Here is a 17568-nt window from a genome sequence, read left to right on the forward strand (position 1 = left end):
GATTGAGCTTGCCTTGCTGCACGGAAGATGAGTTCACCTAATATCTCCGTGCAGAGTTCTGTTATTTGGGGAAAAATATACCAATGCTCCAAACAGAAAAAGATGTAGAAACAATATGTATTAAAATATGTCCTCCTGCTCAGATTATACCCAATATATCATACACTGTGTAAATGTTTAAAGGAAAAGTAAACTCGTATTACTGTGTCATATTATTTTGACTCCATCATGTGGAGTCATGAATGACGATTTGCTGATCTGTTGCTTGCTGATCTGTTGCAGGAGGATAGTGAATGACACATATAGAACTGATCTTTGTCTGCTGTACCCTCCTTTCATGATAGCTCTAGGTAGGTAACATGTTGTGTGCTGTATCACTATTTGAATGGAATGGTTCAAGATAAAGTTCCATCCATGGCCATTTTCATAGAAATTCTGGTGTTATTATGAAAGCCTCAACCATTTCATTTCTCAGTTAATAACTGAATTGCTCTTCATAGTCCATACATAAAAATAAAAGAAAATAATGATAAACTGGGAAACTATTCTTCAACTGTACATTTTAAGTGAGCATTAATAATTAAATTTGTAGAATGGCATAATGGAAAATCCACCTTTGAGAGGGAGACAGTAGCACAGAGAACATGTTCTGACAATGTGCTTTACGTTTAATAATGTAATAGCTCTTGTACCACAAATTTTGTATCTTAATTCTACCTATCAACCATATGCTTGCTTTACAGCTTGCCTACATGTAGCTTGTGTTGTCCAGCAAAAGGATGCTAGACAGTGGTTTGCTGAACTCTCTGTTGATATGGAGAAGGTAGTTACAATTTATTTAATAATTACAGATTTATTAAGCCACAGGATATGGAAAAAATAAACTTGTGTAGATTGGTACAATGTCAGCCAAAGTACTGAATAAAATTGGTAAGGTGAAAACTACTTATTGGCCCAGCATCCCTTGCTGATGGCTTCAAATTGAAAAACGTATAGAGATCTCATAAGATGGAATTTAAAAAGATAAATTGTTTAATTTGTTAATATCTCTATATCAATATCAACAGGATATCACATAGTAATTTTTTAAAAAGAATGTTATTTTATTGAATGCATACTCTATGTTTCTGCTAAAAAGAGAACCAGAACCTGAAAATCAATAAGAACTAACCTAAAGTCATTATAAAAACATGTACAAAACAAAGGTTAATTCAGAGCTTAGAAGCAAAATCAGTTAGTGTCTCTATATGTCTGCCTAATTTGTACATTAGTTTTTTTTAAAGACTTTTATTAAGTTTCAAGACAAGGATTAAATCTATGAAAAAACAAAAAACTACAAAAAAAGAACTAAAAACATGTGAAAACACAAGAGAACTTTTTTTTTTTTCAGAATTACAGAAAGATGTGACTTTTGACTTTTAGCAGCAAGGATATACAAAAATTTCCATAATCAATCTCTTATTCAATGTTAAACCAAAACCACATTATTTCTATAAATCATTCCACTTTAGCACATTATAAAAATCACTAAGTACAGTTACTCCCCCCCTTATATTAAAATAAAGAAAAAAATTCATATAGACCTCCTAAACAACTTCCCCCGAAAATAACACTTGTTTAATTATTCCCTTCCTACTACTATTCTATACATTTATGTCTATTGTAAGAATCAAGCTAAAAAGCACATAAATTGTCTGCCATTATACTTAATAGCACAACAGTTTAAATAATCTTAATAAACCCAAAAAACAAAAACAGTTCAAAACAGTGGCCTTAAATCCTTAAAACCATCCAAATAAACATTTTTCATACCTAATAATCTTAATCCAAATCCTCAAGCAAATAACATCAGTTGAACCCTTAAAGCAATCCAGATAAACATTCTTTAACCCTTACCTCACTTCAAAATAAACCATAGCATTTACATATCCCCACAATGTGCACAGAGCTTTTCTTTTCTCTTGAAAAAATCAAACAGCCCAACTGCCCCCTCAAAAATTCCAGCTTCTCTTCAGAAAACCTCCCATACATAATGACCCCTTCTTTTTTGTGGCATTCCACCAGAAAGTCAACTTTACTTACTGCTTGCAGATCTCTCTCCATTAAATTTCTCCAACTCCACTATCCAATCTTCATCCAGCATCTCAATAGAAATCCCAATTTCACTGTTAGAAGAAACATTTCTATCACCATTGAATGCCTCAATTTCATCCACCACATCCCCAACCAGATGGCACATTTTAGACCTCATATTTTCCACAATGTCCTGAATATCTTGCATAAAAGCTTTATAGAAGTCAGAAGAAATCTGTTTAAAATCTTGGTGGAAGTCAGAAAAAATCTGTTTAAAATCTTCCATATCTCATGCAGTAGATTATAATGCCCCCTAAGAGCTTAACCAGCAAAAGTTGAAGATATGGAAAAGTTCCGAAATGTATTTACACAAATGAGAATAAGATAGGCAGACAGTTTTCATGGGAAAATAGAAACAGAAAGCTGAAGGTTCAAATCAGCGATTCAGCGTGTAGGAAAATACTAATATCTTCAAATTTAATACAAAAATAATAACAGGAACACAATTGTTTACTCTCAATCCTCCTTTATATTTAGAAGGAAAACAAAGTCCAAAACTTAAAAAAAATTTTTTTTAAAGTAATCCCAAAAATAAAGATAAGCACCAAGAGAGCCAGCTTCTCCTCGCTGTAGAAAGCCTCTCTTAGGTTACGCATACTTTAAAAAGTCCCATAAATTTAGTGATTTAGAAATGGGGTGGCCAGTCTTAGTGTCCCTTTAAGGCTACAGCGCGGCTTGGAAAATGATGACAGCCCCGCCTCCCAGCTAGCTCTTAGCAGTCGAACACAAAATGCTGTTTGTGATCTTCTGGCTGCAAGCAGCCATCCAGAGGGCAGATGGAATGGTTCCAGGTATTCTCCTTTATATGGAGAATGTTTCTGGGCTTCAGGAAAACCTGCCTCAGCCTGAAAAAAATTGCTGCGTTGTCAGCTCCACCCACTAAACCCAAGGGCCCAGCTGCTCAGTCCACCATTTCCCCATCGGAAGTCCCTAATTAGTATATTAGTTTTGTTAATTGTTACAAAGTATATGTAGTTGTGAGAAACTGTCAGGAAAAAAGTGCTAGAGCAAACCTCTTCAGCACTTCAAAAAATTTTAAGTTCATATTGAAGAAAAAGATGACTGTGTGTGTACTACTGTAACGGTTGCCTATTCTAAAACACTATCAGACTCATGAGCAGGAATTCAAAGATATCTGATTTATTAAAGAATAGTATTCAGGATCACAGAGAAAGCTGAGAATGATAAAAGCGTGCCAAATGCAAACTAAAAACCCTCGGTGTAAATGAGATCCCTCCCCCCATAGAATCTTCTCAAGTCCACAATCCCAGGTGCTCCTAACGGCTTCTGATGGTCTGCGGGAAAAGTCCTTGAACAGAGAACATACCCCAAACACATTCCATTGTAATGAACACAGATACAGAGCTTGGTACAAGGTTTCACAGCAGCTCCCTCCCAAATAGAAACGCACATCAGCGCCATGGCATGTGAAACGTTACGATGTATACTGTACATTGAAACAGTGGACATGACAACTACTCAGTTTTCTGCCTCAAGCTGGATGATCAGTTTTATCTGGCTAAGATCAAGTACAGTGTATGCTGTAGGATGAGAAAACAGTAGTATAAGTGTCATAGCCACTAATGCATTTGTGTGGGCACTAGGAGATGGAGGCACAGATATGCTGTAATCCTAAAGGGATAGTATATAAATATTCTAAATGGATGATCATGTGATCTTTCCATTAAAGTATTTAAGACTTCTTGACATTGTAATAAGTATGTTAAGAGTTTCCAAATTATTTTATTTGGTAAAGGTTTACAAATATGAGAAAATGTGGGTGTCTACATTATTTAAGCCTAACAATTAAATCCAGGCAATTAAAGTAATCCTGAAATTATCAAGTAATAACTTTTTTTGATTGTTACCTCTGCACACACATAAGCCTGCAAGAAACACACACAAGATCTACATAAAAAATGAGATCCTTTTATCTTTTATCTTACAACTCTTCAATTCTAGGATATATCCTCCAAAAGAGCAACTGAGTCCTTCAGAAACAAAAAGAGCAAGATTAGCTAGTAGAATATTTTGACATATATGCCTTGCTGTTCCATTCATTTAAATGTCTTGATATGTCTCAGTTTCTCAGCAATATTGTGTATACTAATTAATCATTTAGACCATGTTAGTCCAGATGTAGACTTCCCAGCAGCAGCTGTTTGTATCTGTGGTGCTTTATATAAGAGTGTTCTGATCAAATCAAATCTAATGTTACTTCCAGGATAAACTCCCTGAGCCCAGAATATTTTCAAATCATTCTTTCCTATATGAAGTGTTATGCAATTACCCATAAATCTACGTGCAACTTTTTTTCATCTATATTTCTTTTTAGATCTTAGAAATAATCAGGGTCATTTTGAAACTGTATGAACAATGGAAAAACTTTGATGAAAGGAAAGAAATGGCTACAATTCTAAGTAAGATGCCTAAACCAAAACCACCTCCAAATAGGTAAGTTTTCAAAAGATGTTCATTTGAACAGATGATCAACTGTAAAACATTTTAAGAAAATTCCATTTGTAGAGAAAATAATTTTAGACTTGGACGTATCCTTGGTTTTTAATACTGAAAATGTGTCTCAGTGTGTAATTGACCCATTTATTCATTCCATACTTACCTCTTTATTTAGTGATCTAATATGAATTAGTTAATTCTAAAATGATGTTTCAGCCAGAAGGTACAGCTATAAAGATGATTTAAGTTGTGGTTAAGTGAAATGATTACACTCCTGATTTTCTGACAAGAAGTTTGAAACAGAAGCAAGTTGGATGCTTGCCATGCTTCATTCTTATAAAAATAAATAATACTTCACTGTCCAACCTCCAAAGAGGGCTGTTGGTAGATTTGATAGTCACATGCAATTTGATTGCTTCCCATTGTATGCTTGAGTTCTTTGGGTTTACGCAGATAAAGCAGAAGGCAGCTGCATTTTTACTGGTCTCATAGTCCCCAAGGTTTGTTTCACTGAAATTTGGTAGAAAATACTATTTTTCAACAATGTGATTTGGTTTTGCATTTTCTTGAAGAGGGGAGTATAAATAACAATAAATGGGCTAATTGTTGGTTAGGCTGATTGCACCTATTCTGTGTTTACACACACACACACACACACACACACACACACTGTTCGCATTGTGTAATTCTCTGGTTGCAGGCTGGACTTGCATGGGCTTGCTTTTAAGAGGCTAGCCATTAGATTGCTGTGATGTTGGTTAAGTTCTACATAATATTTGTGGGTGTTGTGTGTGTGTGTATAATACACACATATTTTATATGTAAATGTGTTTTTCATTTTAGTAACTGCAGGAGCAAATTTATGGGCAGACAGTTGCATTTGTTTGTACGTAGGCAATGAGCGAAAGCAAGATCAGAGAGATGAGAGCCCAAAGATGAGCTTTTCCATTCTTAGAGTTATGATTTAAGCAGGTTTCACAGTATGAAGAATTTGTAGACTTTGAGTGAAATTTTCCATATACTGTGTATGCCAACCACTATTTATTAATTTACTATCCCACCTTTATTATTGTTATAAATATCCAATTATTCTTCCACATAAGTAACAATAGGGCAGCCAACATCAGAACAGTGTTTAAATGGGCTATGCTTGCTTTAGAAATGATGTGGAATAAGTACTTTGGAACTCACGTGAGCACAGCACCTCTCCACAGTTAATTTAAGCAGCCAGTGTTTTTCCAGGGGTTCATGGGAGTCAGATAAAAATGAGGCTGCTTTAAGAGTTAAATTAATTTTAATTAGTCACCTCTATAAAGCAATGGCATATTTATTTATGTGGAAACTTTTTTAAAAATAGGCCACTTTAGTAAATACACAGAAGCTCTATAGCATACTTCCAAATCATTTTTGAAGCATACATAGCCTGTTAGAGAATAAGTTACTAATATTGCAGTTAAAAGTAGCACCCAGGCCAAACGGGGATAGATGTCACCCCAAAGATTATCTTGAAGGCCATTTTCAGCTTTCTCTAGATCACATTGCAACTAAACTATCAAAGTAAAAATCTGTGCTACCCTCTTTTAAGGGATCTGAAAGCAAATTTGATGAACATATATTGGCTAATATTTAAGCAAGTAATGCCCTAAGGTAAGAGAGAGATCTCCTGTGCAACTGTTAACTTGGGAAACATTAAAGGTAAAGGTAAAGGTTTCCCTTGACGTAAAGTCCAGTCGTGTCCGACTCTAGGGGGCGGTGCTCATCTCCGTTTCAAAGCCTTGGAGCCGGCGTTGTCATAGACACTTCCGGGTCATGTGGCCAGCACGACTCACGGAACGCCGTTACCTTCCCGCCGAAGCGGTACCAATTAATCTACTCACATTTGCATGTTTTCGAACTGCTTGGTGTGCAGGAGCTGGGACGAGCAACGAGCGCTCACCCCGCCGCGCGGTTTCGAACCGCCGACCTTCCGATCGACAGCTCAGCGGTTTAACCCGCAGCGCCACCGCGTCCCTATGGGAAACATTAGGATGGAGTTTAATCGGCAAGGTTGAAATCTGCTTGCACATTAACCATCAAATGTGTTCATAGTCATTTTAATAATAAATGTATAATTTGTTATTTCCTGCTTTATTTCAAACAGTGAAAGTGACCAGGGTCCAAATGGAAGTCAGAATTCTAGCTACAGCCAGTCTTAAGACATTCCAAAGAAATGAATTGCGGACCACTTGGGATTAAGACACATTGGGATCTTTTCATATGTGGAAGTATGGACAGAAGGTTTCAATAATGTCTTTTCAGATAGAACACAAAGAATGTTTCTATCAAGTGTACAAAAGCTTTTCCTTAAATACACACCCATTTGAATTGTGATACAACAAAAATCAAAAACGTTGGATAAAGTAAAAAATAATGATGTAATTCAGGATGGACAGAGTATAGTACATTTTGTTAACTGAAAGAAATGGTGAGTTAAACAAACCAAGTTAACGTGAAGATGGATAACTGTGACTGGATCTTTCTTGCAACTATACTTGTTTAACTACAGAATACAGGAGGTAACTTGAGAAGTTGGTTTTGAAATCCTAACTTTCTAGGTATATACTTGCCAATGGATGTTTTAAGAGAAGAATGCACTGCTGTAGCAAATGCCTTAGGGAAAAGAAAAGCTTCCTTAAAAAGTATAAAATGTTGCATTCCTCACCAGAAGTTTAAGGAGATGCTCTACAATACCTGTAGTTTGCTAGAGGAACTTAAAAACCAGGATACCCCCAAAGTGCAATATATATATAATGCAAACTGTGGTTGTTATAGGGAAGAATGTGCTAACTATTAAGTCCTTGACATATTTTGCAATCCAATCAAGTAAAGAATCTAACCTATTTGAGGTTGTAATGGTGGATGTGTTGTGTGCTAGAAGTTAGTCTTCTGCTTTCATTGTTATTAGGAATGGTTTATCTCTTGAGAAAGCAGAAACATTTGAGACTATGATTCCATAATAAAATATTACAATTACTGTACAAATTTACACAATAATCAAACATTCAAAGACAGGCTCAGTTCCCCTTTTTAACTCAAGGGCCATATGCTGTGTTCTTAGACTTCCCTACTTAAAAAGGGATTTGGTCCAAAGCCCTGAAACCTTTGCGGACAGACTACTTGTTTTGGATCCTAAAACAGGTTAAAAGTAGCCTTTCTTTCAATCTAAAGTAGCTTTCCCAACATAATGCCCTCTAGTTGTATGAGATTACCGTTGCCTTCAGGCCAGCCAGCATGGCCATGGTAGTGGAGGATTATGGAGATTAAAGTAAAACACATAGGGAAGGTACCAGGTTGGGAAAGGCTGCTTTAAGATGCTTTTCACCCAAGGGAACATTATTCTGCCATGATATAAACAAAGGAACATTGGTTGAAAGAGTATTGTCAAATGGTGCTTGTTCTAAAACTTGATCTAAAAGCAGCTGTGCCTGCCTCTACTTGACATGTCACTGAATTAAGGGTAACCAAAGTGTTTTTGTATGCAAATGCTTGGGCTGTCTGCACTTAAGTGTTGGAAGTTATTTTTTTACAGAGTGTTTGGATACTGACTTACAAAAACATTTCTGTGAGGTTCTTTCCTTTTAGCTTTTTCATGTTCCCCTTTTGGTTTTGCCAATTTTGTTGATGCTTGTCATGTTGTTCCACACCCTTGCTAACAGAATTGGTTGAGGCACCACATCTGTCGTGTTTTGGAAATTACTTTGTTATCTTGAGGATTTCAACTTTATTTGTAATATGAACTAGCTGGATAGGAATAAAAACAACGTAAATTAACAATGTTGACTATTTTATTTCAGAACTATAAGCAATAATTCTTATAAGTGCTGCATCAGACCCCATGGATACATTATGCATTTTTAAAAAGTTTTCTCTGGAGTGCCTTATCACAGTGTTGCAAGTAATGCGTTTGCGTCTTTCCTCTGTGGGTATGAAAAGAGAAACACCCACCAGAGGTTGGAGAGCTATTTCTATATTCAAATGAATTACAAAATTTACCAGTTTTGTTATCTTAAAGTGGGACATAATGGTCCTGATACCATAGGCACTGCACTGAAAATTCAGTGTTTTCATGTAACACAATCTCTCAGTGAGGAATGGAATTTTATAGAAGTTGTTTATGTAAAAATAGATTGTGTCCCTAACCTTAAATGTAGCAAAACCTTATCACAGATAACAATACATATCTGATCTAATCAGTTTCCTCTGTGTGGACAGAAGTGTGTTTCTCAATACTATTTCTGCAAATATTTAATGTCTAGAGATACTTGAAGGTCAAGAGCAACAAGCAGGATTATAGCTTAATTTCTGAATCTAAAGTTGAAGAAAATAAGGGCAGGTCACACCTATAAAATGTGGCTAAATATTTTAGTGCCATTTTTTCTCCCAGCTTTGAGTTTAACATTTTAATAGTACATTTGTCTTTGATTCGTGCCCAGAGATATACATAACTTAATTCTAACTAATTTTAGTTACGTTTATATCATTATTTATTGCTAAATTTATCACAATGATTAGTTGTACATTTCTTAAATCTGTTTAAATTAATTTTTAAAATTTAAACAGAAAGATTTCCATTATGTTAACCAGACTAAACATTTGAAGCATATCTCAAATCTTTTTTTTTTTTGCTGGCAAAATAACCATGTCTTAATATGCCTAGATTCTTAACTTTTATTAAATAGCATTAGCTATAGCCCTCTGCACTTTCAGGGTATGTAGAATTTCTGTATTCTAGACATCATTTCTTCCTTGAAGATTCATACTCCAGCCATTCACTGAAGCCGCCAGGGTACTGCTGAACTCTGAAAGCACACAAAAAGCTTCTGTAACACTTCTTATTGCACCAACCACTTTCAGAAACAGTATCCTCTTAAGAGCATGGTGATCAGATGCAGGAGAAATACTCTTGGTACAGCAGTTTTCTTTTATACCAGATAAAGGAACAAAAAAACCATGCATGATATCTTCCTCAAAGAGTAAACAATTTTCAGTAGAGATAAAGTGTTATTGACTAATTTTGAATCGCACTAGTTAAACACTTTTGGACATCAGCCAAATAGTAAAATAAAAAGTAATTTTGAGTAATGGCAAATGTAAGGATGTTGAATAAAATATTTCTTTAGTTTTTCTCAAATGAGACATGCTCAGTGCTTGGTCATTCTACTGGATTTTGGTTTGTATGTTGTTGTTTTTTTAAGAGACTGGCTTAGAATACTTGAACCCAAAAACTGAATTTCACAGGGTTACAAACAACATTTTCTCACAGTACTTCCAAATTCGTTCTTTTTCCAATCAGCTGAGTAAAAGGCTGAATAATTACAGTCTTTGAACTGTAGGAGTTGTCTAGAAGCAGTGTATTTCTGCTCAAAAATGGACTGATATTCCTTAAAAAATACATTCAACCCAACTGGGAAAGGGGATGACTATATTAGGAAATAAAATAGTGATGTAAATGAGACTCTTGCTACAAGGTTTTAAACACTAAATTACCTTTGTCCTGAACCAACTATACAACAGCATTGTCTTCCTCCTAAAAGCATCATGTTTTCTGGGCGATTCAGGAAAATTTCTGTTTGAATCAAATGACTTAAATGCAGTTTTATTTTTGTTGGGGCAATTTTTAGCTCTGTCCATTTTTCTTAGGCCTAGGTCTTCAGGTGTGTTATTCAGAAACTGACAGACTATATTTGTTGGATCATTTTATACTTACCTGCTGAAACCCAGTGATTTTGAAGCAGCTAGAGCCTGGCGGCTTCTCACCCCAGCCAGACAGGAAAACACTACATGATCTGAGTTAGAAGGCTTATCTTGATTGTATTTCTCTTTAAAATCTACTGGGTCCATCTGTAAAGCTTCCACAACTTCTCCGACTGTAAAAAAATAAACATTCTCCATGGATTTAATTGGTCTCTTTTGTGATGAACCATTGGCTGGGTTCCCACTTTCACCCTAAGCCATAAAGTGATTTACTGCATAAGCATCCAGTTTGCCACAATGGCAAAAAAACAAAACAAAACAAAAAGCATAGTGACATCAGAGTACAAACTCTGCCCTTCTGTACTTGCATCCCAATGCTGCACATAAGTACATACATGATGGGGCCTGTGCAGTGATGTATGTTTTGCTGCTTATACCCCCTTGTCTGACCTCTCTGGATGACTATGATAAGGGTTAGCATGTTGTGCAAATCCAGGCATGAAGTACAGAAAGTACCACACATAAGAGAATTATATGCCTTTCCCTTTGTCTACAATGAACTGGACTTTTGTTTTTTTTCTTTCTCTACATCAAGCAGCAACTTACCTGGAATATTGATTGATCCAGGAATTTTTCCATGCTCTGCAATTTCCCATTTTTCTCTGACATCAATAAGCCAGATGGCCTTTGATTCCAACAAATCTTTGAGTTGTTGGTAGGAGACATCATGATCCTCAGCTGTGCAAAAGTGGCAAACTATCTGTCTCCTGTTTTTTAGAACTGTACAGTAAAGAAAAAAGTTATCAACAGCAATAGTAGTACAGATTCTGACATGATCATCAAAGCACTAATTTACTTCTAAGTGCTGCTGGGTAACACCACCATGCATTGGTGGGGAATCAGTGCATTGACCATTTAAGCAGAATCCAGAATCGCTGTCTGTATATTTATTCACAGCAGTGCTCCACACGAATTTCATGTTCTCTGCTCAAAGGAGGCAGCTTAGGCTGTGTTTTACAATACAAAAGCTGTGTTAAAGGTAAAGGTAAAGGTTTCCCTTGACGTAAAGTCCAGTCGTGTCCGACTCTAGGGGGCGGTGCTCATCTCCGTTTCAAAGCCTTGGAGCCGGCGTTGTCCATAGGACACTTCCGGGTCATGTGGCCAGCATGACTCACGGAACGCCGTTACCTTCCCGCCGAAGCGGTACCAATTAATCTACTCACATTTGCATGTTTTCGAACTGCTTGGTGATTTGTAAACCATGGTTTGTGCTTTAGCATATTAGGTGAATATAGTGGAGCCATAAGCCAAAGGAAATCATTCTAATTCTCTAGGAAGAGTCCTTGCCATGACTCTTTATGAAAGGAAGAATGCCAACTTTTACGCTTTCTTGCACTATTTGGGGAGCTAAATACATTGATCTGTGGCTTATTCAGCATTCCATGGCTTAGCAATGTGAAAACCAGGTTACACTTACTTCTGTGAAACACTACCGTTTTGATGTAATACTCAAAACACCTCCTACCATAAGACTGCTAGTCAGAAAAAGATACGAGGAAAAGTAAATAAGGTTAGGAAAGACCATCGTTTCCTAAATGTTTTACTACCTATTTACCTAATCAGTGGCCACAAAAGGTGTATTTTCTTCCGCATATTAAAATAACATACTGGGTTGTGTGTGTATGCACTATTTCCCCAGGACTAAGATGTGTGCATATATCTACATATTGCCTCTGTGGGTATGCATATGTCTTGCCTCTGTTTTCTGCTCTCCCCTTGTGTTGATGTGTGCTTTTATTATTTATTTATTATTTTTTCAGTGCATAGGGCCACCTACTACTCATGTAACTTTGGATGGCTAACAACCAGTTAAAAAACAAGAAAATGTTGTCTACTGATTGATTTGATTTGTATGGCTGCTCATCTTTCCTAAGTGACTCTGGGCAGCTCAAAACAACAATAAAATAATTTTATAATAAAAAAGCATGAAAATGACACATTGTGCTTGAGGTGGCTCATAATCCACACAATTGTTTACTTGAATATGGGCTCACCCAGCATCCTGGCTCACTGCCTGAGGAAATAACCAGGTCTTCAACACTTTAAGGAAGGCTGGTGGCGTCTTCTGTATGCACATGTATGTTCTGAGAAGCAGAGAGCAGGCTTCAGACATTCTGGGTCACAGAGGAGAAAGTGGAGGCTTAGAAATGAAGGAGCTGCCAACATTCTGAGCCAGCGAATGTTTTCCTCTGCAGTTCCTACTCTGATCTGGCCCATTTTCAAACTCAATCTTTCTTTTGCTGGCCTTTTGCCTCCTACCAAATCTGTTCATTTTAATAAGAATTCTCCTGTTGGCAAACACATGGACTCCTGAACCTGTTTACATAATCTGTTTAAAACTTCCCATTGGTTTGGAAAGAACAGTTAGTACCCAGCAGGACTTCAGGAATTCTTTCGAACCCCTTAAAAACAACTTTGCTCTGTGTCACATGACTGGGGAGGAAAATGGGGGGTGGGGCTTCAAATGAAGGTGTCCAGAACATTATAAGCCTCTCCCATAGGAATGCATTATGGAAATTATTTCTGGAATGTCTTTCTCTGCTGCCCGATTGGATCCAGCCCATTTTCAAACTCAGCATTTCTTTCGTTGGCTTCTCCCACACATCACATTTGGTCTCATTCTGTTCAGTTTTCAGAGAGTTATTTTGTTAATGGACAGATTACTCCCAAGCTAATTTATAGGATTTCTTTCCAACATTTCACTGAGCTGGAAAGAATAAAAAGCATGCAACAAGTATCAAAGCACACTACAGAAGGAATATGCATTGTCATGGGCAACCAGTACAAGCCACAATGGTGTCACATGTGGTATCATCACACATGATGCAACATACATAATTCACCCTTCATGATGACATCTTGGTGCACATGACGTCAACTGCTCCCTCTTACTCCCCCTGCAGAAGCCCACATACACTATGTACCGCTATAATTTCCATACTTTTACATACAGCATTGGCCACTATGGGTACAGAGGAAATGAGATGCAATAAATACTTCCTTGCAAATGAATTCTGGCTGACACAAACCTGTGAGAGTATTAGGAGTGCCTCCACATGAAGCTTTCCATGTGCAATTGGTTTGCCTCACCATTGGAAGTTTACAGAGGGTCCAGATCAGTGTTTCTCAACCTTGGCCATTTTAAGATGTGTGGACTTCAACTCCCAAAATTTCCCAGCCAACAGTGTTGAAAAACACTGGTTCAGATGAACCATCTTCCTCCTGTATTTTTCCACTGCATCTTGTCTCTTTTTTTTCTTACCATACAAAGATCAGAATAATTGCAGACTGTCTTTGTAGAAAACTCTCTACCTAAAACTCCTCCATGACCTGAGAGCAGTTCAACAGAAACCAGATATACCCTATCTGGGCTGGAAATATCCTGACAACCACTGAGGATGACAACTAGGTGCCACCTAATGGTTGTGGACAACCGTTAGGTGACACCAAAGAGCTCAAATATTTTTTATTTTTTATTCAGATATGGTCATACTGTCATTTTATGTAAATACAGTCACACACAGAGAGAGAGATTGAGAGAGCTCTCAAGAGCTGTTCTAATTCTCCTTTCACAGAAAGCTCAATTATTATTTAATTCAGGGAATGAGACAACCTTTTTCCATTTTCTCTTGCAAGCGCCTTTCTACATTTTTTATCCAGCCGGTTTCTGTTCTTGTAACTGGATTGGTTATACAGTTGATTCCTCTTTTACAAATGAGGAAGCCAGGCTGAAAAACAGCAGAGAATGTCTGCCAAACCCACTAACAGAAATTGGGATTTGAATCGGAATGCAGGGGACACTTCCCAAGAAGCTGCACGGGACTTCACTCCCAATCCTCATTCTGTTTACTTTCCACCGATGAAGTTGCTATTAAAGTAATCGAATTCTTTAAAAGCTCAGTATTTGTTCAGGATCAGGGTACAACGAAGCCAAAGCGTTTCCCATCACTTCGCATTGCACTTAGCCACCAGGAAATAAGGGAACGCCCTTAACCTTCGCGTCTCTCCGATTTTCCCAACCCAGCCGTAGCACTTACAACCTGAATGGCAGAAAGGACCAATGCCCGCCACCGATTCAGATCGCTGCAGGACACTCTCACGGTGGCTCCATGCCAGCTGCCTTATCCTTCGCCCACCGCAGTCGCTTAGTCTTCTTGCAGCCGGCTGCGTAATTAAACCAAAAGTTAATCGACCCAACCGCCTGCAGCACCCCCACATGTTTCCTACCGATGCGGAAAGCTCTGCCTAGCTTAGCAGGCCGCCGCCCAATTTGGCCGGGCTTCCAGCACATAGTAGGCCGCGCGGTTCGCCTGTTTCCTTGGCTGCGCTTTCGCAGGGAACAGCATCTCAGCTGGAACAAGAAATACCGTACCAATTTAAAAATCAGCTGTACTTTTACTTTCATAGGTAAATCATGCCTCTGACTGGAATCCGATTGCTCATCCAAGAAGCTATTGGTTGTTGCAGTGGGAATAAGAGTAATCCTGTTTCAGAAAGTTGAAGATTCTCTGGCTAGATTCATAAAAGAAGCTAAGCCAAATGTGATTTGCAGTGTGGTTTGTTAAACATGATATGTAATGGAGTTTAGTTGGTGTGATGGCTACTAAATCTGGGTTGCAAAAATCTGGGTGACCAGGGGATGGCAGCAAGGAGACAGAATACTCTAGCTCTGTGCCCAGATCTGATAATCCCTACTTTAACAGAAAAATAAATATGACTTGGGAAACAATAAAGTACAAGAACTAATGGCTGAGTTCACATGAGGCCATAAAGTGGCTTGTTTAGATTTGTGTGATTCCAGCCATCTTGCAATGCAACATTCCCCGCCCCCCCCGCCAGTTCTTACAAATTCGTAAAGATGCTTGTTTTTTACTAAGTATATTTAAGAAAGCATCCCATGTAATTTGACATACTATTCTCTGTGCAGATTAAATGCTAGGTGACCTAAATAAAGTTCCTAAGATATCAATAGTATTATCTGAGTTATTTTCTTTTATAAACAGAACTGTGACCATATGCTTTTATGGAAGGATTTTGGTACTAGGGACAGAATGACTATCCCTAATGTGCCTTGGGAAAATATCACCCACATGCATACAATTTGTATCTAGAACTGCATTGTTCTAGCAGAAAGATACATTTTCATAATGAGGAGGGGATTAATTCATATTGACCATCAGGTTCTTTACTAAGAAATCATGACCACAATTTTTTAAACAGTATTGTTCCTCTCTCTCTCTCTGTATGTTGTTTATCCGTTTAGTCGCTTCCGACCCTTCGTGACTTCATGGACCAGCCCACGCCAGAGCTTCCTGTCGGTCATCAACACCCCCAGCTCCCCCAGGGACGAGTCCGTCACCTCTAGAATATCATCCATCCATCTTGCCCTTGGTCGGCCCCTCTTCCTTTTGCCTTCCAATCTCCCTAGCATCAGCATCTTCTCCAGGGTGTCCTGTCTTCTCATTATGTGGCCAAAGTATTTCAGTGTTGCCTTTAATATCATTCCCTCAAGTGAGCAGTCTGGCTTTATTTCCTGGAGGATGGACTGGTTTGATCTTCTTGCAGTCCAAGGCACTCTCAGAATTTTCCTCCAACACCACAGTTCAAAAGCATTGATCTTCCTTCTCTCAGCCTTCCTTATGATCCAGCTCTCGCAGCCATATGTTACTACAGGGAACACCATTGCTTTAACTATGCGGGCCTTTGTTTTCGATCCATTTAGTTTTCACGGCAAGAATACTGGGGTGGGTTGCCATTACCTTCCCCAGGGATCGCATTTAGTCTGACCTCTCTGTCATGACCTTCCCATCTTCGGTGGCCCTTCACGGTTTAGCTCATGGCATCACTGAGGTGCTCAAGCTTCAGCACCACAACAAGGTAACGATCCTTTGCTGAAGTCTCTCTGTATACATATAAATATATATTCATATATATATAGAGAGAGAGAGCCAGTTTGGTGTAGTGGTGAAGGCATCAGGCTAGAAACAGGATACTGTGAGTTCTAGTCCTACCTTGGTCACAAAGCCAGTTGGGGGACCTTGGGCCAGTCACTTCTCTCAGCCCTAGGAAGAAGGCAATGGCAAACCACTTCCAAAAAACCTTGCAGAGAAAGGGGACTTGTCCAAGTAGTCTCCAAGAATTGGACATAATTGAATGGATTAAAATATATCTATATATATCTATATATATTCACAATACTATGAAAGGCTTTTAACAGCTATCTTGGTGCATATGTTGACTTTAGATTTCTACATGCAAGACCTATCACTGTTTCAAACCAGTCATGTCATACGATAGCTAACCAGTACAATAAGCATTTCATAAGCTGCTGAGCACTAGTGGATGAAACAGAAGGTATCATATTTAAAGCAAACATAGATAATTAAGAATCTTATGCTGGAATTTCCAGTATTCTTGCTCCAAAATGTTCCATATGTTTTCACTGGGAACCAAATATAGCACCAAGCTATGAAGATGATGTCATTCACCAATTTTGCAAGTGAATATATTATTATTCTAGGACATTTTGTCTGACTTAGAAATTGTTTTTGTGGCTGAGTCATCACAGTTAGCTTTTGAGTGGAATAAGGTAAGTAGCTACTAGAATGGGTCATTGTGTCCATTGAAATCAAAGACAATTGGCCTGATCCATCAAGGGACTTGTTGTACGGCACTCTATTGTGTCCATATTGCTTTCACAGGTGCACAATTTTCCCATGGACATTACAATTATCTGTTTCAGGCACTTACTCCTTTGCATCAGAAAAGTCCATTTTGGGCTTGGATTCCATAACATTTTGCACACCCTTTTATTTATTCATTTATTTGATTTTTAAACCACTGCGATACTGTGACTCACAGTGGTTTACAGATACAAAAACGTCAACAATATAATCTGAATCAGTGAACCTGTACAACCATTATTAATTTAAATTAAAACAATATCCCAGTAACAGTTAACACTTCAGTGGCTCTTACTGTATATCTGAGCATACCTCCAGATCTGTATATAAGGATTGGTGCCAAGCATTTCCTCTTTTTAATATAGACTGACGTATTTCAACAGTGGCTTTTTTCATTCCAAAAAGTGCATTAAACCCCCCCCCCCCAATAAGGCTGATTTTTACCATTGCTTTAAGGCAACAGGCTAGAAAGTGGAAGACTAGAGTTCTAGTCCAGCCTTCG

General features: G+C 37.9%; 2 protein-coding genes across 2 annotated transcripts in view; one reads left to right on the plus strand and one right to left on the minus strand.

Moving 5' to 3' along the window:
* The window catches only part of CCNC (cyclin C), a 22338-nt gene extending 13848 nt beyond the window's left edge, over positions 1-8490 (plus strand). Inside the window, exons 9-12 of the mRNA XM_063311736.1 lie at positions 283-350; positions 744-823; positions 4469-4587; positions 6731-8490. Coding sequence (XP_063167806.1) covers positions 283-350; positions 744-823; positions 4469-4587; positions 6731-6785 — 322 coding nt within the window. The 3' untranslated portion in view covers positions 6786-8490. The remainder of the gene's footprint in view (positions 1-282; positions 351-743; positions 824-4468; positions 4588-6730) is intronic.
* Positions 8397-14654, minus strand: TSTD3 (thiosulfate sulfurtransferase like domain containing 3). The gene is made up of 4 exons (XM_063311748.1): positions 14421-14654; positions 10930-11103; positions 10337-10496; positions 8397-9428 (listed from the first exon to the last, which is right to left on the minus strand). Exons 1-4 carry the CDS (start codon positions 14599-14601, stop codon positions 9365-9367), a joined length of 579 nt encoding a protein of 192 aa, XP_063167818.1. The 5' UTR covers positions 14602-14654; the 3' UTR covers positions 8397-9364.
* Positions 14655-17568: the final 2914 nt, after the last annotated feature.

This window comes from Candoia aspera, chromosome 1 (assembly GCF_035149785.1).
Source record: "Candoia aspera isolate rCanAsp1 chromosome 1, rCanAsp1.hap2, whole genome shotgun sequence".
Lineage (NCBI taxonomy): Eukaryota > Metazoa > Chordata > Lepidosauria > Squamata > Boidae > Candoia > Candoia aspera.

Excerpts from the sequence above, each read along its gene's own strand:
- TSTD3 (XM_063311748.1), bottom strand. The coding sequence starts at position 14,601 with ATGTGGGGGTGCTGCAGGCGGTTGGGTCGATTAACTTTTGGTTTAATT. Across the intron at positions 10,497-10,929 it reads TGGATCAATCAATATTCCAG|TCGGAGAAGTTGTGGAAGCT; the intron begins GTAAGTTGCTGC and ends ATTTTTTTACAG. Across the intron at positions 9,429-10,336 it reads AAATCACTGGGTTTCAGCAG|AGTTCAGCAGTACCCTGGCG; the intron begins GTAAGTATAAAA and ends GTGTGCTTTCAG.